Source organism: Antechinus flavipes, chromosome 6 (genome assembly GCF_016432865.1).
Source record: "Antechinus flavipes isolate AdamAnt ecotype Samford, QLD, Australia chromosome 6, AdamAnt_v2, whole genome shotgun sequence".
Lineage (NCBI taxonomy): Eukaryota > Metazoa > Chordata > Mammalia > Dasyuromorphia > Dasyuridae > Antechinus > Antechinus flavipes.
In genome coordinates, this window is record NC_067403.1 from 183,410,326 (window position 1) to 183,432,859 (window position 22,534).

Consider the following 22,534-nt stretch of genomic DNA (forward strand, 5'->3'; position numbering starts at 1 on the left):
TTCTTACTTTCCTAAAGTGATTCTCAAAAATGCAGCAATGGCTTCTACAAGTCCTTCATGTCAAGAAAGGGGGAAAAAAAGCAATCTTCTACCAAAGTCACTAATCCCCATCTCTTCAAGGCTGATCCAGACAAAGTGACAAGGGGAGTGATTGAAAGGAACCAGTCATCAGTGGCAAATGATGGTGGATTCCAGTATTTGAATGAGGTGGCCCTTCCAAATGTTAAGCCAAACAGATGAATCCAAAACTACTCAGTGCAAAATAAACAGCCAATACATTAGGTTTCGAAAAAACAGAAAATATGAAATATTTCTACCTTGGACATAAAAAAGCAGATTTTTTTTCTTTACCTGAGAAGGGGTAACTGTAGATCAGAGCTTTGGTTTTCACTTTGGCTACCTGTACCTCAATGATCATGAGATGTTTGGATTACATGAAGCTCTGACACAGCTCTTTAGATATTGTAGAAACTGTCAGGGTTTCATAGTAAACCTTCTCTGTGCTTCAGTAGGACTAATTTACAGCTTACTAAGATCCAAACCAGTTTTAGATCATTAAGTCATCACTGCTCTCCCCAGATCTATATTGTTTCCTCTGGGCTTTAGAGCTGACATGTCATTTAATCTGATGTTTCATATGCAAAGCATTTCCTGATTTCATTACTACTTTTTCCCTCCAATAGCTTCTCTTCTAATAATTTATTTACCATTTTGGAATATTTTTATTGTTTATTAATGTTCTCCACTGACCTTTGTTCTGTTTCTACTCATTTCCCTTATTGGCTTTTTACCTTTGCCAGGTATTTGTTGCAGTTTTTAAAACCAATGAAGGGAAGAAGTCTCCCCTCCTCTGTTCTACATGGGGCAGTCAGAGGGTCACTTTTCCCCCCTCCTCATCAATGTCAATCGTAACCTTTAATTATGGAAATACACGATAATCGTCATTAGCACTCATCAGCATAGGTCACACCAGGCAGGAGACTAATTCAGACGTGAGAAGTGCCTAACTTGGAGTTTGTCAACTTGATGTAATATTTTGATAAATGTATTTCAATACAATTGCTTTCCTCTGTATATACTTTATTTTACAGACTTCAAAAAAAAGCTTCAGCAGAATGTCAAGTAGGTTCAGGTCCCCAAAATGATGAAAAACCCCGGTCGAGACCAGAAGTGGCAAATTTATGGAAAGTAAAGTCGAAACAGATTAAAGTCTTATTAGAAAACCACATGAAAGTATCCAAATCATTAAGAAATGCAAATCAAAACAACGTAACGGTTTCACTTCACAGTAGGAAGGATGGCAAATGGGAGGAGACATGCGGATACGCTGTTGGTGAAGTTGTGGCGAGAGACCACCATTTTGGAAACCATACTCCCCCAGGAAGCCATCATCGATAAGAACACAGTGCCATAGTCTCCAAAATATTTGCAGGAGCCCTTTTTGTGCCACAAAGGATCGTAAACAACATAGATGCCCACCAACTGGCTAACCAATTGTGGCGCGGGAATGTCACTGCGGAAAAACGTGGGGGGTGTGAAGAGTAAAGAGAAGCACGCAGGGATCTGCGCGAACAAAGCGACTCCGGAGCGTGGGGTGAAGACTCACTTCCCGCCAGCCGCAAATTGTTTTTCCGCCAAAAAAAGGTGTCCAGGAGTGACCCCGCCCCCTTCCCAGTATGCCTTGCCACGCGAGCAGACGTGCACGGAATGCTGGGGACTGTAGTTCCCACGAGGCTAGCAGTCCACAGGGCCCGGGAGGGAAAAGGTGGAGGAACTCTAAAGGAGAAAGGGAAAGGGCCTTACCTGGGTTGAGGCCCGCGCTCCGTAGCTGCAGGCAGAGCAGGGGCACGGCCGGGATGGCCAACAGCAGCCACGCAGTGCGGGCCGCCATGGCGCCTCAGGCCGCGCCCGGAGCGCAAGCGCGGCTCCGTCCCCAGCGCCTCTGTCTCCTACGCACCTCCCGCTTCAACTCCGCCCGCTGCCGCAGGTTGATACCATCTGGAGTAAGGGGGTGAATCCCCGCAGAGGAGGTGCCCGAGGATAACAAATCTTAAAGCCACAATGCTGAGGAACGTGTAGAAATGAGTTCACGTTTATGTTTGAAGGCTCTGTTACCTTGGGATTTAAATCTCTGAAAAGTTCAGTTATTCCCAACGTGTTTATAGCGTCCCAAGGGGGAAAGGCTCGAGGACGGGAGGAGAAATAAGAGAGAGGGGAGGAGGGGGGAGGTGGAGAGATGGGATCTCTTGGCGCTCTGGCTTTGAGTAGCCAGTCTCTTCTTTGTCCCAACCTCGGTGCAGGCGAGCCAGAGGCCGGTCTCTGGGTCTAGGATAAGCTGCCGATTTCACAGCCCTCCAGAGTAGCGCTTCAGGCCAGGTTTATTTCTCCCTGCACCCCGTTATTCTCTAGAAGTTCCCACCCCCACATTTGGCATGCTGTCCCTAGTATCCAGCCAAGCAGAGAGACCATTTGATTTTTATCTTCCTATAATGCTTTGTACACAGTCATAAACGATTTTAAATTAACGACTGGGGGGGATGTGCCATGTGTTGCCAATGGTGACATCCATGCAATAAAAAACCCTTCATTCTGGACAGGGATGGACGCAAAAAGGGGTGGACCATCTGGTGTACCTAGACCATGAAAAACAAGTCGTTTGATCAAGTACCGCAAAGAATCAGAAGGGTCCCAGGATGTTGAGTACATCCAGCTATCCGGAAGGGGGTGAGATTTGGAATCAAGACAGCAGGAGACTTAATTCTGGGGTTATAAGGACTTTTTAAACCTTAAAGCTTTGTTGGAATGGAAGTTGCAGCTGTTGTAATTGTTATTAATAGGGATATATAATATAGCTCAGGAGGCTTGGACGGATTGTGGTCCATCTTGGCAGAGTGCCCAGACAAAACCAAGCTATCCAGGTATGGGAGTATGGATAGGTGACAGGTATGGCTCTTGGAAGTCCTGAGGAATCTCATCCCAACTCCAACACTAGGGGATGAGTCTCAGACCCTGGACCAAGACTGTATTTCTCCTCTCAGGTTAGTGTCTGGGTCACAATCTATTTTTCAATTCCATCAGCTCAAGTCCCCACCTCTGTGCTTCCCACCAAAATTATCAAGTGAGAATCATTTTAGTCAGTCATCCTTAAAAGCTTTGAGAAAAGGATTTTTAACCATAGTGGTGCAGTATGAGCAGCTGGTAAAAGACATCCCTCTAAATGTCTATGAAGCCCAATTTCAGATAAAGTCCAGGGAAAAACTGCATCTCCTTTGATCCAGTAGTGCCACTACTGGGCCAGTATCCCAAAGAGATCATAGAAGAGAGAAAAGGACACATGTGCAAAAAATGTTTATAGCAGTGCTTTTTGTGGTGGCAAAGAATTGGAAAACGAGTAGATGTTCATCAATTGAGAAATGGCTCAATACACTGGTTGAATAAGTTATGGTAGATGAATGTAATGGAATAGTTTTTCTATAAGGATGAACAGGTTGATTTCAGAAAAGCCTGGAAAGACTCACAATGAGCTGATGCTGAGTGAAGGGAACAGAACCAGGAAAACATTGCATGCAGCATGTGCCAAAATGTTTGTGGCAGCCCTGTGTGTAGTGGCTAGAAACTGGAAAATGAATGGATGCCCATCAATTGGAGAATGGCTGGGTAAATTGTGGTTTATGAATGTTATGGAATATTATTGTTCTGTAAGGAATGACCAGCAGGATGAATACAGAGAGGCTTGGAGAGACCTACATGAACTGATGCTAAGTGAAATGAGCAGAACCAGGAGATCATTATACACTTTGACAACGATATTGTATGAGGATGTATTCTGATGGAAGTTGATTTCTATGACAAAGAGACCTAACTGAGTTTCAATGGATAAATGATGGACAGAAACAGCTACACCCAAAGAAAGAACACTGGGAAACGAATGTGAACTATCTGCATCTTTGTTTTTCATTCCGGGTTATTTTTACCTTCTGAATCCAATTCTCCCTGTGCAACAAGAGAACTGTTCGGTTCTGCAAACGTATATTGTATCTAGGATATACTGCAACATATCTAACATATAAAGGACTGCTTGCCATCTAGGGGAGGGGGTGGAGGGAGGGAGGGGAAAAATCGAAACAGAAGCTAGTGCAAGGGATAATGTTGTAAAAAATTACCCTGGCATGGATTCTGTCAATATAAAGTTATTATTAAATAAAATAAAATTTAAAAAAACAAACAAACCAAAAAAAAAAAAAAAAACATTGCATACAGCAACAGCAAGACTGTGATCAACTATGACAGATTTAGTTCTTTCCTACAATTCAGTGAACCAAGGCAATTCCAAAAAAGTTTGGATTGTTAATGTATCCATATACCAAAAGCTAAATAAGCTGAATACAGATTGAAGAATACTATTTTCACCTTTTTTGTCTTTCTGGTGTGTGTGTGTGTTTTTTTTCTTTTGTTTTTTTCTTCCCCAACATGACTCATAAGAAAATATGTAAAAAATGAATGTATATGTGTATATATATATATATATATATGTATATATATATATATATATATCCCCAAAAAATTAAAATTAAAATTTAAAAGGCCCGGGGAAAGTGGGCTCAAGATTAAAGGTAATGAAATTATTTGCTCAGATCCTTTTAAGGTTTAAAGCTTGAGCCCCACTTCAATGAAGTCTGAATAGGGTTTTAGTATAAATATTAAGCAAGATTGAGAGTTTACAACGTAGGAGGCACAGAACAGGGCTTAGAGATATCAAGAAAAAAGTGCCTGCCCTCGAGGAGCAACGGAGAGACAAGAAGCAAACAAAGGTAACCAGAGCGGGTTAGGAACAAGACTAGTGTCCTTTCAGGTCCCTTTTTCATCTTTATGTGCAGGAAAACGGGATAACGTCTGGTTGGGCAGACTTTAATGGCAATAAAGTTCCCTAAAGGAGGCTAGATCGAAGGACCACCATCGGTTGCTCGGCTGCCTTTTGACCATGGTACCGAGAATCAATCTCTACCCGTTTTCGAGCCTCAGTTTCCTTTTAGGTGAGTAAAACCAGGGATTGGGAGGATGCTGCAGGACCCAGAGCTGGACCATCTGGCCCAAGCCTCTTCTTGGAAACTGCAAGTGCATTCGCCGTGATCTGCGCTGTCCTTGAATGGGACGGGGCATTGAGGGTTCCATTCTCGGGGTCCCTGAAACCCGCAGGAAGTTACTTCCTAAGTGCGTGTCCCTGGACTAGTGGCTTCCCCCAGGCCTGCCTCAATTTCCCCACTTTGCCTGGCGGCTGGGCTCGGCTGCCCGCTGCCCGGGACAGTCCAGCGGCGGGGGTGGCGCGAGCCGCGGGCCACCTACAGAGGCCAGAATGGCACCTCCACGCCCCGAGGCGCTCCCTGGAGCACCGGCCTCAGTTTCCCCCCGGCTGCAGAGGAGGGGGAGTAGAGGGAGGCGCCGGGGTCCGGGCGCTTGCTGAGTCACGCTGAGGCTGCAGCGCCCCGCGGGGACTTTGCCCACTTCCGCGTCCCGGCCCCGCCCCGGCCCAACCCGCCACTATCCCCTCGGCCTCCCGGGAGCAGCAGCGGCGGCGGCGGGAGGCCAGCGGCAAGCGGAACGGCGGCACTGGCGTGGGCCTCGGCGTGGCGGCGGGCGTGGTGCGGCGCGGGCCCCGGCTGCTGCTAGCTGCCCTGGTGTCCGGGCGCCACTGGCGCGCGGCTGGGGTCATGGAGTTCTCGTTTAGCCTCGGCTCCAGCTCTGAAGTCGGTACCTATGACTTCCTGGTCATCGGCGGCGGCTCGGGCGGCCTGGCCAGCGCCCGGCGTGCGGCCGAGTTGGGAGCCCGCGCTGCCGTGGTGGAGGGCCACAAGCTGGGCGGCACCTGCGTAAGTACGCCGCGGGGGGGTCCCGACGCCCCCAGCCCTGCTCCTCGGCGCCCCCGCAGGGAGGAGGAGCCCTGTGCCCCGGGCCCTCGCTTGCGCAGCTCCCGTGTTCAGCTCCCCCTCCTCCCAGCCTTTGCCTGCGCAGCCCGGAGCCGATCTTACCTGGGGAGACCTTTCTGTGCCCGGAAAGTCCCCCATTCTCTAAACCTCCACGCTAGCCCCGCCCTTCTGAGCGCTGGAGCCTCCCGTCTGCGGACTTGGACCGTTGGTTTCTGGGTGAAATTCCTCGGAGGCCGTCCTGGGGAGGGGGCTGCCCCTCTCCCCCAGCCCCGGCGTGTGCCTCGGTCCTTCCTGGGCGGGAGGCAGAGTCGCTTCTGGTCTCCGAGCATCCTTAGCCCTCGTCCCCTTGTCATACACAGGGCCGGAGTTTGGGGGGACAGAAGGGGGGAAGGGCCCCTGCCCTCCCGGTCTGGGTTGGCACACAAGGGTAAGAGGGGAGGAGGAAGAGTCTTTAACACTAAGAGGTGAATCTTTTACATCCTTTAAGAAGCGGAAACTGAGGCCCTGGGGAGGGTGTAGAACAGCCAAAGAGAGGCCGGGGGGCATCCTGCAGCTAAGGCTGGGTGGGCCTCGGAGGGGGAAACTGAGGGAGGGAGGCGGCTTGCTCTCGCTAACACAGGGACTAGGGTCACGGGCAGGACCGCCCGGTCTGCATCTTTGCTTCTCCCTGGAAGGAAGGCGCCCTACCTCAAATGAACCCCTATTTTGCGGAGGAGTAAACTAAGGCAGCGCCATGAAGGGACATGCTCATGGTTCTGAGTGGGGGGGTCACAGAATTGCAGTGACCAAAGATTTTAAGGCAGGAAGGGAAGGGATCATCTCTAGTGCTTCTTCCCACCCAGATCAAAGTTTGACTCCCTATTGTCTCCAGAGTAGATACAGAAGTGCTCTGGTTGGCACTCAAAGCCCTTCACACCTGTCCCCTCCTCCCCTTCCAGGCCACCTGGGGACCTCAGCCTCCCCCTGCATGTCCCTCTCTCTCTAGTCTAGATCAGCCTTTTCTTGCTCACTCCTTTGCCCTAATGACTGATCTCCCTGGTTTCTCCACTAGAATTCCACCTTTCACCAGACGCCTTCCCCAACTCCTCCTAACTCGCGAGCCTTTCCTCTGTAAGTTTTGTTGTTGAATCATGTCAGACTCTTGTGACCCCATTTGGGGTTTTCTTGGCAAAGATACTGGAGTGGTTTGCTGCTCTAGCGGAGGAAATTGGGGCAAACAGGGTGAAGGGACTTGCCTAGGGTCACCCAGCTAGGAAGTGTCTGAGGTCGGATTTGAATTCAGGGCTTCCTGACTCTAAGCCCAGTGCTCTAAATCACTGTGCCTCTGAGCTGCTCTGTTAGCTAGCTCTCATTTACCCAGTCTGTAACTTGTTTGTGTGTTTGCTTGATGTCTCTCTATAGCACGTAGCAAGTGCTTAATAAGTGTTTATTGACTGTCTTGAACTTGGGCCTAATGTCACTAAATCCAGACCTGTTTCTACCACATGACTCTATGCCCTATTCTTTTTTTTTTTTTCATTAAATCTTATATGTTTTTTAATTCACAAAAACTATTTTCTCTCCTTCCCACTTCCTTTCCTGGGAGGCATGGGAGAGGAAGGACAGCTAACTTTTTGTAACAAATATTCATCTCCTATCAAAGTGAACTTCCACAGGTCAAGGCCCAACTCCTTAATGACTGCTGGCCAGAGTTGTTGGGTTTTTCTGCCCCATGGGTACTCTTTGTGCTTGCCCTATGAGCTTGAGATGCAGGCTTATTCCTTTTCTGTTAGACTGATGGCGCCTCTCGTTGGATTGTCTGCATTTGGCACCCTGCCTGGCACACAATGGGGTCCTTAATAGATGCTTAATCAAAGTCAGCAGACTGCTGGTGAAGTTTTGTTATTATTCCCTAAAGCTTCAGCCTTGTTTTTAAAACATCCCCTGGGGTTGCCTTGTGCACAAAACCAAAAACCCAGGCCCCTTGAGTTACAACACTGAACCACAGCTCAACAACTGCCATCTTGTTTCACTCTTCCCCTTCCATGTTCAGTGGACCCAGCCCCATCTGGCAAGTGAGACGGAATCATCTTGGGATATATCTCTCCTTCCTTTGAATGGGATTGAATGAACCTCAAAGATAACCCAGAAAGGCATCATGTGTAGTTGTTCAGTCACTTTTTAATCACATTCAGCTCTCCATGAGATGGATTTTCTTGGCAAGGATGTTGGCCATGTGCTTCTCCAGCTCATTTTACAGATGAGCAAACTGAGACCTGAAGGGGTGGTGTAGACTGTGGATTGTGATGTTCAGTGGAAAGAGTGATGAAATTCTAGGTTTGCCTCAGCTCTACTGTTTGCCCCAGTATGTGCTTACACAAGTCCCCTGATTCTTCCCTGTTTCCTCTTTTGTAAAATGAGAGAGGTCAGACAAGATAACCTCCAAGGTCCCTTCCAACTCTAACTAGATATATGTGTGATTTTGGGCAAAGCAATCACCTCCCTAGTGGGATGGTTCCTGCAGAGATTCAGGTTCCTGTTAGTCAGGAGTTAGAAGAAAGCACTGGTGTGGAAATTCTGGCAAACCCGGAAATCTGGGCTAGGAGGTGGGCAGCTTAGGTTGAAGCCACATTGTTGGAAAGAAGGACATAGAATGAGAATAGGGAAATCATAGGAAAGATGGGCATGTGGCAGACAGAAGCTTGTGCCATCTTGGGATGGGTTAAGAGAAAGCCAGTTTCCAAGAAGAGGGAGGTGGTGACCCTTCTGTACTCTGCACTGACCTGCAGTATAGTGCCCATTATGGGCTCCCTGATTTGAGAAGGGCATTGACCAGCTGGAGAATTTCCAGAAGGAGAGCAATCAGCATGGTGAAGGGACTGGAGTCTATTATATCAAAGAAGGTTGAAGGAAGTAGGGATGTGGATTGTGGAAAAGGGAAGTCTCAAGAGCAACATGAGAGCTTTCTTCACATACCTGAATGGCTGTTGTGTGAAGGAGGGATCAGCTTTTGTCTCCTTGGCCCGAGCAAGCAGAATCAGGAGCAGTCATAGAATGAAGTTTGATAGATATCAGGAAACACCTTATTCTCTTAGTTCTGCCCATTGACTCTGTCTCTGTTTGCACAAATCTCCTTAGGTTTCTTTTAAACCATTCCTATGTCATTTCTTAATAGTACTTTTTTCTTTTCCAAGACAATTTTTCGCATTCATTATCTATAAACTTTTGAATTCCAAATTTTCTCCCTCCCTTTTTTGCCTTTCCCCCCTCTCTAAGATGGAAAGTGATCTGATATGGCTATATATGTGCAGTCATGTAAAACCTATTTCATATTAATCATGTTATGAAAGAAGAAACAATTCCTGTATCATATCTTCCATCACCATTATATTTCATTACAGCTCTTTCAGCTAATTTGCAATTGATGGCATCCTCTCAGTATTCTTTGCTACCACAAAAAGAACTGTTATCAATATTTTTGCTCATGTGGATCCTTTGTCTCTTTCTTTGCTCTCTGTTTCCCTTTCCTCAAGGATCTGACTCAAGGGGCTAACCATGGTTTGGCTCTCATTGTCTGCCCCTGACTGGCCTTCTCCACACACTAAAGCCTCATCTTATTCGCTGTTGCAAGCTTGCTGTGGCCCCGTTAGCTTTGCGTTTGGGGCCTTGGAAGTGGGAGAAGGCTTCCCTCAATTCATAGTCTTACACTCTCAGGAGAAGCAAGACCAGCACCCCATGGGAGGGCCTTCCCTATAGTTATAGACCCTATCTATTAGAGATCACCTGACACCAAATAACAGTTATGGTAGAAGAGGTGGGGAAAGATGCATGAAAAGATGTGAAGATAAAACTGACAAAACTGCTTGTGTGTGGAGGAAGGACGAGTGAGGAGCTGAACAGAATATAGCTTGGAGCCTGGGTCAAGGGAGGCTGATGATGCTTTCACCAGAAATAAGGAAGTTCAAAAGAGGGTTTTGAGGGTAAGGTAATGTTATGAGGTGCAGGAGAAAGATAAAAGCCCTTCCTTGTTTGCCTATCCTGTGTGACTCAACCATCCCACCCACGATGAAAAATGAGGATGTGAAACCGTACAGGTGATCTGGGAGGGATGAGGTGGCCATCCAGGGGAGTAGACTTTTCCTAGCAGCAGCCACATAGCTATTGCCTTGGATGCCAGAGTTAGGGTCAGGTGGGGATGGGGGCTTGGGTTGGGAGAGTGCTTGATGGAGGCACGACCATCTTCCCAGATGGACGAAGGACAAACATGATGGGAGAGCTCACGCATCCAGTGGAATATTTTATGGCTTCAAGGATCCTGTCTGCTGGGGGCCCATTGCCCCAAATTCGATCACTTGCCTGGAGAGGCACTTATTACTTATGCTTTCCCTTCCTTCTTCCCCAATCTCTTCTCTTCCTCTCCTGGATGATCATTATTACCCCTGGGCCAGCTATCCCCAATGCTGTGTTCCTTGTCCACTTGGACTCCTAGGGCAACCTTGTCCAAGCCTTTGTGAATAGCACCCCCATGGAATATATTGGCTATGCCTTTACCTCTGGAATGTGTGCTTCTTCCTTATCTCATGTTTCTATATTTAAGTATAAGAACATATACAAGATAGTTACTAAAAGAATGAGACAAAGATGGCATGAATAGTATTTTAAAGTGAGTCCAGTTGTGGAGCTCTGAGCTAAGTGCTAGGGGGTACAGAGTCAAAAAAATGAACAATCCCTGCCTTCTGAGAACTTCTATACCTGGAGCCTATTGGTGTGGCCAGCTTACCTATCATCCATCTGGGCAAATGCTTGTGTTATGACAGTGTAGGTGACATTGGAGAGGGGCATGATGAGGGTGAGGATGTTGGCAGCCCCTTTACAAGGTTGGGGAAGCAGGGGTTGTATCCTGTGAGCCTGGCCTAGGGTGAAGGCAGGGAAAAATGGAAAAGGCAAGTCTTTAAGCACTTATTAAACATCTGCTGTATGCCAGGCACAGGACTGAGGTCTGGGGACTATAAGGCGACAGTTCCTCCTATGTGTTAGGCGTGGTGCTGAATGCTGGGGATACAAGGGAAAAAGACAGTTCCTCCTATGTGCTAGGCAGGACTGAGCACTGGGGCTACAAGACAGGGGAAAGACAGTTTCTACGCTCCAGGAGCCCACTCTCTAGTGGAGGAGACATGTACCAACTAGGTTAGGAACATCTCTAAACGGGATACATTGATTACAGAGGGAAGGCACTGGAATTAAGAGGGTAGGTACCTTAGCTAATACTTGAAGAAAGCCAGGAGGCTGAGATAAGGGGGGAAAGTGTCCCCACCCTGGGAGTGGATGCTGAGATGAGAGGGGATAGTCAGAACTCATACCCAGAGTCTGTCAAGTGAAATTGTAACCTTGGGGCCAGATCGGATTCTAGTCAGCAGTTTGGGTTATTTAGTTTTCTAATTAAAGGGGGCAGGAAAAGAATGGAGGGTCTTGACGTATACAGCCTGAACCCCTGTGAGCAGGCAGTCAAGCGTTTAATCTGCAGCTCCAGTGAATGGATTATTCTCTTAGGGCAGATGAAGCCATTTCAATCTCAACACAGAGGACCTGGATGCAAATTCTGGCTCTTGCCCTTCCTGGCAATGTCCCATTGGTCATATCACCTTTCATAGTTGGACCTTGGTTTCCCTATCTGTAAAGTGAGGGGTTCAGTGATCTCTAAGGTTCCTTCCATCTGTAAGTCTGGAGGAGTTTCCTTCTTTGAACCCTAAAACTAGGAGAAATGAAAGAAAACTTTAAGAGACCTTGGAAAGGGAGTGATAATATTCCCAGATCACTGAAGTCCCCTGTGTTATATGATGAGAAACATTTAATATTTGATTTAATAAATTAATCATCCTGGGTGATCCAGAACCTTCTAATGGGAAAGTTAAAACATTTTCCCAGAACTTTGCCTAAGCCAGATTATTGCCCTCCTTTTTTTTTAAACACTCTGGGAGAGGAACGCAGAAAACAGCTACTAGATGGTCCTGGGGTACAGAGACTCTCCCTGGGAGGGAGTGCTGGGGAACTGGGCATGGTTTCTTGACCTGAAACTGTTCATTTTCCTTTTTCAGGTGAATGTTGGATGCGTGCCCAAAAAGGTATTCTTTCTTAATTCCTTCCTTTGTCTGTAAATGGCTGGGGGTTGGGGCAGGTTGTTTGTCTTGGGGAGGGCTGCTGTCCTTAGAAACATGTTGACACTAAAGCCTGGATCATGCAGAGGTAATACGGTACAGTGTAAGTCCAAGTCCAAGTAAGGCTTGAGAGACCCTAGGTAAGTCACAGTGCCTCCCTGGGCCTCGGCTGCCCATCTGTCAGATGAGGAGGGTGTCCCTCAGAGGCCCCTTCCAGCTCTGCAGCTAGGTTCCTAGGTGTGACCTTAAGCTAGTCACTTCCTCCGCATGGGTCTGTTTCCTTCCTGTCCAGTGTCCTCATTCTTCCACTAGATCTCAGATGCTAGGACTCCTGGGCCAGTTCCGATGCCTCTGTGGGTCTGAAGGAGTTTCTTTTTGCCCCCCTCCCCACCCAGTGAAAAGCTTGCTTTCCCTCTCAGTTTTCCCCAGCAGTGGCTGTCCCCGGGGTCAGCACATCTGCTTTGCCCAACCTCCTGGTTTGTGGTGGCCCTGGCTCGGCCTTCAGGTTGGCATTGGAGCCACTTGGTTTCTTGAGCAGCCATCAGCTCTGCTGAGCTGGCATCAACCTCAGCTCTGCCAACTCGAATTCAGACTGGACTTAACCGAGCAGGTGAAGGGGGTAGCGCGCAGACCTGTCCTCTGGGGCCTTCCTCCGGCTCACCCACTTGGCTGACCGGCCCTGGAGATCGTCTGGCATGAACATCTAGGGTTTTCTGGGCTTACTCCTTGATTGTGGGAGCTCGCAGGCCGCATGGTGTGGCTGAGAGGGCCTTGGAGCAGAAAGACCTGTCTTCCAGGCTTACGACTGGGCAGGCCCCTCTGTGCCTTGGGCAGCTTTCTAAGACTATAATTTGCATAGGAGATGTCGAGTCAGGGCGCACCCCTTTTCCTTGGATGGGTCTAGAAGTGCCCCATCGGGGAACAGAATGTTCCCATTCCAGACATAGCAGGAAGCACCCCATGCCCTCTTCTCTCTCAGATTGAAAGCATTGGTGTGGGGTTCTTGCCTTGCCCTTTTTTCTGTTCATAGGGACAGCCCTTCTGGATGGGTGCCATGCGGGCAGCCCAGCCCAGCTTTCACTTGAGGACAACCTGGGGAGTTGGCAGTTTCCTGGTATTAGGCTGTCATGGGATGGGTAATCTGCCCAGGGACTTTTCAAGGGTCCTTGAAAAAAATCCTTGAAAGGATTTTTCCTTGAACAGTTAATCCTATTCTTGAGGTGTGGATTGAAAAAACAAACTGAAAACCCTCCAGTGAGAGGGAGTGGCATGCCTTTATCCTGATTTACCCCTTCATTTTATAGAAGGGTAAAGTGAGTTCAGGAGAGGGGAAGGGACTTACTAAGGTCACATAGGATCCCTGATTCTAAGTCCAGGATACCCTGTGGTTTGAGCTTGGGGGACCACTGATTATATTACCTATTGAGTGTTCTGGGAGAAAAAAAAAAGACACAAATTGGGCAAATCTTTTTTTTTTTTTTCTGAAGCAATTGGGGTTAAGTGACTTCAGTTAAGAGTGTTAAGCTCTGAGACCAGATTTAAGCTCGGGTCCTCTTGACTCCAGGGCTGGTGCTCTATCCACTTTGCCACCAAATGCCCCTAGGCAAATCTTGTAAGGGCTGTACTCAAAGTCTGGATCCCTGGAGCTTCATGAGGGCAATTGCCTTCTCATCTTATAAATGAGGAAACTGAGACACTGAATAGGTAAGGGGTTTGCCCGAGATCACACTTTCAGAGGCAGGGCCTCATCCATTTGCTGTACCAAAGTCCCACTCATGGCATTCTTGTACTGCTAACAAATGCCAGGACCATATATTTGAATTAAATTAGGACCTCATGCTAATTGGAATCTTGCCACATGTCATTCCTGAGACTCTGCTTCTTCCCTACCTTGAGTGTAATTTTGGTTCTCTTGCTGGAACAATGAGAAGGTTGCACAGGATGGTGTCTTTTGGTCCCTTCTAGCTCCTGAGTGATAGTTTTTGGGGTCCTTGACCCTCGGACTTCTCTGAGCGTTTGGCAGACATTCACCATGGAGCTGAAGCAAGACTTCGCTTCTGCCCCAAAGAGCTGATGATGTCCTGGTTTGTCCATGAAGCAGATTCCCTCCCACTGACTTCCCACTGGTCTTCTGGTACTTCTCTTCCAGATCATGTGGAACACAGCAGTCCACTCAGAGTATATTCATGACCAAGAGGATTATGGTTTCCAGAACTGTGATGTTAAGTTCAATTGGCGGTAAGTATGGTGATACATAGGGTGCGGTCTGAAAGTCAGCATAGATAGAACAGAGGGCTGGACCATCACCACTCTAAGAAATGTTTAGAAGAGAAGCAGGTAGCATGAGACACGGCAAGTTCTTCTGGCATTGATTCAGTCCTGAGACACATGAGCTCCTAAGCTTTGTGCAGGAGAAGCAAGGTAAAAGACCATGTAGACTCTGACCTCCAGCAGTGAATACCTAAGGCTAAAGTAATGCATAGATATTAGCAATTCTGCTACCAGAGCAGATGGGATGTGGCCAGAGCCAAACTGGAGTAGGAGAGGTGGCTTCCAGTGATATTAAAAATATAGTAGACGATGGTTAGAGAGTCATGTCTTATAAGTGTGGATCACAACATAATATTTTTACTTTTTTTGGTGTTTGCTTGCATTTTTTTCTTTCTCATTTTTTTCCTTTTTGATCTGATTTGTGCAGCATGATAATTGTGGAAATGCGTATAGAAGAATTACACATATTTAACATATTGGATTACTTGCCATCTAGAGAAGAAAGTGGGGAAAAGGGAGGGAGAAAAAAATTTGGAAGGTGAGGTTTTGCAGGATGAATGTTGAAAATTATCTATGCATGTTTTAAAAATAAAAAGGTTTATAAAAAATTTAAATAGTTTAAAAAAAAGTCACTTTATGGAGGAAGGGTACTGACAAGAAAGTTAGGGTTGTCTTCTCCCCTTTTAGCTCTTAAGGCTTCTCCTTGCCTAGATGAATGGGGAGAGCTGTTTTCCCTGCACATGCTGAGACATGGGGCCATTTTGATTGTTGACTGAAGTGATTCCAATCTCATTGCAGGGTTATCAAGGAGAAGCGGGATGCCTATGTAAACCGGCTGAACGTCATCTATCAAAATAACCTCGTCAAGGTCTGTCTCCTGCATTTTCTAGCCATTGGGGTTCAGAGTTTTTCTTTTAAAATTTATATATTCATTTTTTTTAAGACTAGGTCTCCCTCTCATCCCACCAAGAAGTATATTTAAGGCTACTCATGGATCCAGTGTGAGATCTTTGTCCTGCTCTGCTTTTGACTTGGCAACTTGGTGTCCTGGCCTGTCTACAAGTACATGTACCTACAAGCACAGTACCACATAATATTGTGATTTTAGGACAGACACCCCAGCTAGCCTAACTTACTGCAGTTCAAGCTAAAGAGTTCCATCAGCATCAGTTGCTGGGATTATAAGAATGCACATACCCAGCAGGTTTAAGGTTCTAACTGTGAAGGTTACTCCCCCTCAGCCAGCCTTGCTACATTATCTATCAACTTAGTGTACACTCAGCCCTGTGTTCCATCCTATGCTGGCCTTTTTATGCATGGATACAGATAGGCCTGTATATAATTTCTGTTTCTACCAATATATAATATTCCTAACTTCTTTTTCCTTGACTTTCTCATCTTATAAGCATCAGTTGCTCAGCCCACATTCCCTCTCTGTTTTTCAACTGGTTTTCAGCTGGAGGCAATCAAACTCCAACCAGAAAATCATCTTTGTTGCTGATATGTTGGAGTTTGACAATCATATTCTTTATTTAAAGGAATCTAGGATTTATTCTGTTGGCATTCTATAAATTTTGATAGTCTGTACATTATTGCTTGATTTCAGCAAGAGGGGAATTTTCTTGTGTGATTTTTTTTTGAAATAAATAGCATTGAGATTCTCCTTTTACTTTAAAATGTCTTCCCAGGTTATTCCTCTCAGCTCTATCCTCAGTTATGAACTTCCCAAAGTTACTTTGAATTGTGTTGATTTCTGATTTTTTTTTTTGAAGCTTCTTCTATTTTGCTCTCTCTCAGAATGATTTTGTTGCTTAGTGTCTCTTTCACTCAGAAAGTTTCTCCATCAGTTGTTCCAAGCTAGAGTGTCTCAATATTGTTTTTTGGTTCCTCCATTACAGGCTTCAGTTTCGTTTTTTTGGTTATGTGCCAGCTGGCCAGTTTTTATGGAGTTTATGGCCTAGTGAATTTAGTTTCATTACTGGAGCCTGAGGCAGAGTTATTTCGTTATTTTCCATTCAGATGGTTCTCTTATTTTGTTCTTTATTGCTTATTTATTACATTGAAGAGTATTTTGGGTTTTTTTGGTTTATTCATTTCTCTGACTTTTTCTCTTTTTCTGCAGGGCAATGTTTCTTATAATGATGTTATTTTTCTCTACTTAGTGGATTTGTGGCCATTCCTGTAGGGGGAGAGGGAGAGGGAGAGGGACTAGGCTTCTTTAGAGTCAGCCAGCTTGCAAAATCAGATCCAGTATATATTTACTATTCACATTGTTAGATGTCAGCTATTAAGACATTCAGCAGTGAATGAATGAGCATTTGCTAAGTGAAGCCCTCTTTCTCTTCTTCAGCTCCCATGTTCTGCAGGTCCCCTTGGTCTGGTGACTTCAGATACCTTACCGGGACCAACTACCTAGATTGGCAATTTTGGATTGTGATAGTTTGCTGGAGAGGATAGATGTTTTCCACTTTGAAAGTGACTGCCACAGACAGCCTTACTTTCTGGGGGCAGGCCCACTGTAGGTTAGGTTGCTAGCTTTACTTATCCCTGCCCAGAGCCAGAGGTATAACTGGAGGTAGCTAGCTCTCTGTACTAGCACACTCCCACTGGCTCCGTCCATCTCTCCCTAACTCTCAATCTTCTGTATGCATTTCCTGCCATCCCTGCCCCTTTTGCCACCTTTCCCCTTCCTCTCTAACCCAGGGATTATATCACCATTCTTCTCATTGACTGTTCATGTTTATCTGTGATGGCCCTGGCCAGCTGGCTAACTCACTGGCTGAATTGGAAGCTAGTGGTGCCAGAAGCTTCATAATCCCCTGCCACAGTCCTGGGACTGAGAGAAGTAAAAGGAGGGACATGATGCTCTTTTATTACTGGCAGACACCATTGGCTCGTCACCTTTCAGTCAATGATTTTTGCATTCCACAGGTCTCTGATCTCAACAGTGGGTGATGTGGGGAAACTCTTAGTGGCATACGTTGCCCCTCATCTCTGCCTTCTCGTCTGCTGGGGAAAATAGAAGTAAATCTGGAAGAGAGTGAAAGGTCTTTGAGTCATCCCTTATTTCACAGATGGGGAAACTGAGATCCAGAGAGATCTCACTCTTATGTTCCATATACCTCCTTTGTTCTATCCTCCCTTCCTGAGACAAAGGCTTCCAAACCCGTTCTCTTTCTAATGAGAGCTGGGCATTGCTTTTGCCTTAGTCCTCTTCTTTCTTGGGAGAAGCATCCTCATGCAGCACCCTGGGCACTGGATCTCCCCACCCAAGAGTTATCATTGAATGCCAGCTTTTAGCCTTACTAGCTGTGGCAAGTCCCTCCCTTAAAACCGAGATGGGGATACCTGTTCTCTTTCTTACATGTTTGCACATAGGCGTGCAATAAATGTGAGATAAAAGGTGCTTAATAAATGCTTACTAAATGATTGCTGAGAGGGTCAAATGAGACAATGAATGAATGAAATAGCATTTATTAAGTACTGTGGATACATTCTAATGGGAGGGACAGCCCATGGAGGGAGCGGTAGCCTGGGCTGTCCTAGAAATGGTAAGTGGAGACAGTGCCTGGGAAGTACTTTGTCATGCTTGGAACACTACAGGCTGTGAACTGTTCATTGAATGATGTCAGCCATCACAGACCAAGTATATCCCTGCCTTTCCTCTTCTCTTTTTTTCAGTCCCAAATAGACATTATTCGGGGCCATGCAACCTTCACAAATGACGCTGAGCCCACTGTGGAGGTGAATGGGAAGAAGTACAAAGCTCCCCACATCCTGATCGCCACAGGGGGCTTCCCAACCATTCCTAGTGATGACCAAATCTCTGGTGAGTGAATGGAGGCTGTGATGCTCTGGGCTGGCTCAGCCTTATGAGTTCTGCTCCTATTCATTGAATGGCAGTGGTTTCCTTAGTCACCTTCTGTGGGTCACTATTGAGTTAAATTTTGGGCTTCCCCTGTCTTTACAAGGGGACTGAAAGAGGGGCCCCTCTGGTAGTCCTGAATACCAGACATGCAGGCATGGTCCTGGGAAGGGAAAGAAAACCATGGGAAATTTGCTTCATTTGTGACCACTGTCTGGTACAAATGGGCAGGTGGGAAGGAGGCTGGCCTTGGGAGTCAGAAGACCTGGATGTGAATTCCCACTCTGACTCCAGCAAGGCCCAAATGGCAAGTCAGATTTCTGCTCTTCCCATCACAGTTTCCTTATCTATAAAAAGGGAATGATAAGAAGTTTAGTTGTTGCGGGGAACACTCTGGGCTCCCAGAAAGTGGAGCTGCTGGGTACTCTTTACAAGACTGATAAGATAGCCAGAATTTTATTTTAGCAAACAAAATTCCTATTAGAACTATGCAATTGTACCTTATAATTTGGCACTCTGGTACATTGGTACCCAGGGCTGTTAATGTAAAATCACAGCCTGTAAACAAGTCCTTTGAGGTCATCAAGTGTTGTCCTGTCATTATCACAAAGAAACAATTCTGATGAGAAGGAAAGGGGATGGGGCCGAAGTGTTTTAGATTGATGTGACACACAGGGAAATCTTAGACCAGCTTAGATTTTAAAGAGATGTGTTTAGCTGTTGGAATTAAGGATGGGTGAAGGAGGATAAATATGTTAACATGAGACAGTCTATAAGAGGGCTGGGTAGAACCAAGTGACTTGTTAAAGCAACCTCAGGAGAAAAATGGAAGGTTCAGACTCACCGCCCAGTCTGCACAGGGTAATGACGGCACCACTCAGGCAGAGCAGCTCAGCTTGCCTTAGGTTGCTTTAAAGTTCTATACCATGGGCAGTGTGCTCAAGGGCCTGGAAAGGAAAGCAAGGATTGCTTAAACAAACATCCTGCTGCCTGTGGTGAGCTCAGGTAATCGGGCCCAGACATGCTCTGTCCCAGGGCATGGGATAAACTGAATGGTGCTGAGAAAGATTTCCAGGAGTAAAGCGCTCAGAGCTTAAAATCAGGAGATACCTTTGTTTCTAATTCCACTTCTGATACTTGTCAGTTTGTGACAAGAAACAAATTAGCACTTGCAAACCTGAAAGTGGTATAAATAGCTTATTAGTTGCTAGTGTTATTCTAAATAACAATAGCAGCAAAAGTTAAATGTGGCCTCAGGTAATTGTTTGATTATATGACTGCCAAACTGCTGCCAGAAATGGCTCAGAGATCATGGAAAAGATGCGACTGGGAGGGACTGGAGAAGGACTGCATCCTGAATTCCTCCAGATCAAACAATCAGTCAGTCTGTGAGCAATCTGCAAATTGTAGATGGTTGAATGTTCTTCACAGAGAACTCTCTCAAAGGAGAGTAGTCTGCTCTGGGATGGAATGCTGTGCCCCTCACTGGGAAATGGTAACCACTCATCAGGGATGGAACAGTAGGAATTTATCTGCAGCCCCTGGCTTGTCTAGATGCTATTGAAAGCCCTTCCAGCTTTGAGATGTTGTGGCACCTTCAATATGGCAGCTCATGTTTCTGTTGGGCCGCGTGTTCTATAAAGTGCTAATCTGCATGGCTAGTAGAATGATGATGATGATGATGACATATAGCTTTCAAGGGTTATAATTATACAGCTCCTTCTCATCAGCTCTGAAGTAGATCCTGCAGGCATTTTTGTCCCCATTTCATAGATGAAGAAATTAAAGCTCAGAGAAATGTGACAAATTCCTATGCTCACACAGTTCCTAAGGAACAGATTCATAGGCTCCCTATGAAAGGGCCTTTACTGTTGCGTTATCCAACTCCCTCATAGACAGAAGAGGAACAGAGTCCTAGAGAGAAGTAACTTGACTTAGGTTACATGGAGATGAAGTGATTGATGCTTCATTTTCTGTGCAACCTCTCATCACACTAGAGTTATTTTGGCTTTTTTTTCCTCCCTAAACCCCTCTCCCCCAAAGGTGGATTATTTTAAGGCGAATAAAATTTTACAAATTCTCTAATAAAAGCGTGTCTTAAAGAAATATTATTGATGTTTCCTACTGTTTATTAGTCACTTCCCAATGTGCCTACCCTCTCCCACCTCAGGCCCTACCATTGCATTTTGGCAAGGTCCATACCTATTTTTCATTCCTCAAGTGTGGATATTAGAAACCTTGAGCTTTGCCTCTTGCCTGTGGAGTCATGATAATTTATTCTTTACTTCCCAGGTGCCAGCTTGGGAATAACCAGTGATGGCTTTTTTGAGCTGGAAGATTTACCCAGGTAACCTCAAATGAGGCTCCCATCCAGGGTGGGTGCAGATATTGTCTTACCCACATTCCTCAGGAGCTAGGGATTCTGGCCCCAGCTAGCTGAGAATGATCTTGCTTCCACCTATAGGACTTCAGGGTTTATAAAAACAATAGGGCCCCCACCCCATTTCACAGCTGAAGAAACTGAGGCCCAGAGAGGTCATAGATCCTAGATCTGAGATGGAAAGGATCTGAGAATCTAATCCCTTCATTTTCCAAAAGAAAAAGAGGAAAGGTAGGGACTTTTCGGTACTCATAGCTGGGCTAAGAGTCAGAAATCGGCTTGAATGGAGGTCCATTTTGTTAATTGTCTTGAATTGAGAAAGTCATAGAGATGTTAATTAAGACTAAACTTAAAAGTATTTCATGGGTACATTTGGTTTCTGGAGAACTTGGCTATTAAACACTTAGTAGCTATGTTTGCATAGTACATATCTTGACACTGCCCCATGACTGATTCAGGAAACTAAGACAGATCATGCAAATGATCTTGGTGAAAACCATGGTGAGGGTGAGGGTGAGGCCACCAGGCTCCTTTAGTTGTGACAGAGCGGGCCATTGATGGCCTGGAGGCCGATGACCTTTCTGTGACAATCTGAGTAGAGAGGATCAGAGCAGCTTGATTCCTTTAGTTCTGTGACTTTCTCTATTGGAGTTGCCCAGGGACCCATGGGGCCTTTTGTTCTTCCTTCACTGAGACAATAAGCAGTTCCTCTCTGTTCCTTCTCAGATGTCACTTGTCCCTTAGTGTAATTTGGTAAGGAGAACAAAGAGGGCTTTTGGTAATTTACAGTCATAATGATAATAATAATAGCTCCTTATAATTTACCAAATGTTTTCTTCTCAGCACCTTATGAAATTGGTAGCTTAATGGGAATTTTATTTTATAATGAAAGAAACCGAGGATCAGTAGTAATCCCTTACCCGGAGTCGCATGGGTAGCATATAAGCTCTGAAATTCTGATTAACTCTCAGAATAGTCATAACAAAGCTAAGGAGCAGAAAAGGGTATTTTGTTTTATATTTTTTTTCTGATTTTAGTTGTATTAGGGAAAAGAGGAACATCACAGAACTGGTCAGATTGGTATGGGAGGTGGAAGGTCGAGGATAACTGAGGATAGAGAAGATACTCTTTAAAAAATTTTTTAGTTAAAACAATTTTAATAGCTTTTTATTTTTCCAAATACAGGCAAAGATAGTTTTCAACATTCACCTTTGCAAAACCTTGTGTTCCAGATTTTTCTCCCTCCCTTTCCTCTTCCTCCCTCTCCTAAACGCTAGCATTGTCCACTGTAAGGTAAACATGCAGTTCTTCTAACCATATTTCCATATTCATCATGCTGTGCAAGTCTTTGGCTTCCTTGGCCCTGCCAAAGTAAGTGATCTTTGGACCAAAAAGAATGTCTTAGAGGAAATAGAAACCTGAGATAAGTGGGGCGATTATAAGAGAGTTACTCTGGCCCTGCAGGGCTACATTCCGTGGTTCCAAAAGAATGGGTTGGTCAGGCAGCATTAATACTATTGTAAAGATGGTGGAGTCATAGAAAAGTGCTATGGACCTGAAGATATGCAAATATTGTCCTGCTTTTCAAAAAAAGGGAAGAGGCTGAGTCTGGAAATGATAAGGCCAGAGAACTCCACTTTGACTCTTGGGAAGATGATGTAATGAAATGTGGAAGAAGGTTAGTGAATGTTTAGAAAAGGTAGGAGTGACCACCAAGAGCCAGCCAGCCTGGTGTCATCAAGCACAGGTTCAGCCAGACTCATCTCCGTTTCTCTTCTGTTAAGGTTCCTAGTCTGGTAGGTTAGGGGATTAGCATAGGATGAAACTGTGTCCTGTTCTTGCAGTTTGCTGGATTTAGAATGGTCTGAGCTCCTTGTAAGGGAGATAGGAGGGGGCACCACCTGCTTGAAGAGACCCAAGTTTGGAATCAGGGGCTTGTGTTCCCAGGCAAACTTAAGAA

General features: G+C 45.7%; 2 protein-coding genes across 2 annotated transcripts in view; one reads left to right on the forward strand and one right to left on the reverse strand.

Annotated features, from left to right (window-relative positions):
• The window catches only part of UBXN8 (UBX domain protein 8), a 29,642-nt gene extending 27,697 nt beyond the window's left edge, over positions 1-1,945 (reverse strand). The window contains exon 1 of the mRNA XM_051965135.1: positions 1,804-1,945. Within this exon, the coding sequence (XP_051821095.1) occupies positions 1,804-1,891 (88 nt within the window). The 5' untranslated portion in view covers positions 1,892-1,945. The remainder of the gene's footprint in view (positions 1-1,803) is intronic.
• A 3,533-nt stretch (positions 1,946-5,478) lies between these two features.
• The window catches only part of GSR (glutathione-disulfide reductase), a 29,097-nt gene continuing 12,041 nt past the window's right edge, over positions 5,479-22,534 (forward strand). Inside the window, exons 1-6 of the mRNA XM_051965131.1 lie at positions 5,479-5,867; positions 11,999-12,025; positions 14,208-14,296; positions 15,128-15,197; positions 18,011-18,158; positions 20,487-20,541. Of these exons, the coding sequence (XP_051821091.1) occupies positions 5,709-5,867; positions 11,999-12,025; positions 14,208-14,296; positions 15,128-15,197; positions 18,011-18,158; positions 20,487-20,541 (548 nt within the window). The 5' untranslated portion in view covers positions 5,479-5,708. The remainder of the gene's footprint in view (positions 5,868-11,998; positions 12,026-14,207; positions 14,297-15,127; positions 15,198-18,010; positions 18,159-20,486; positions 20,542-22,534) is intronic.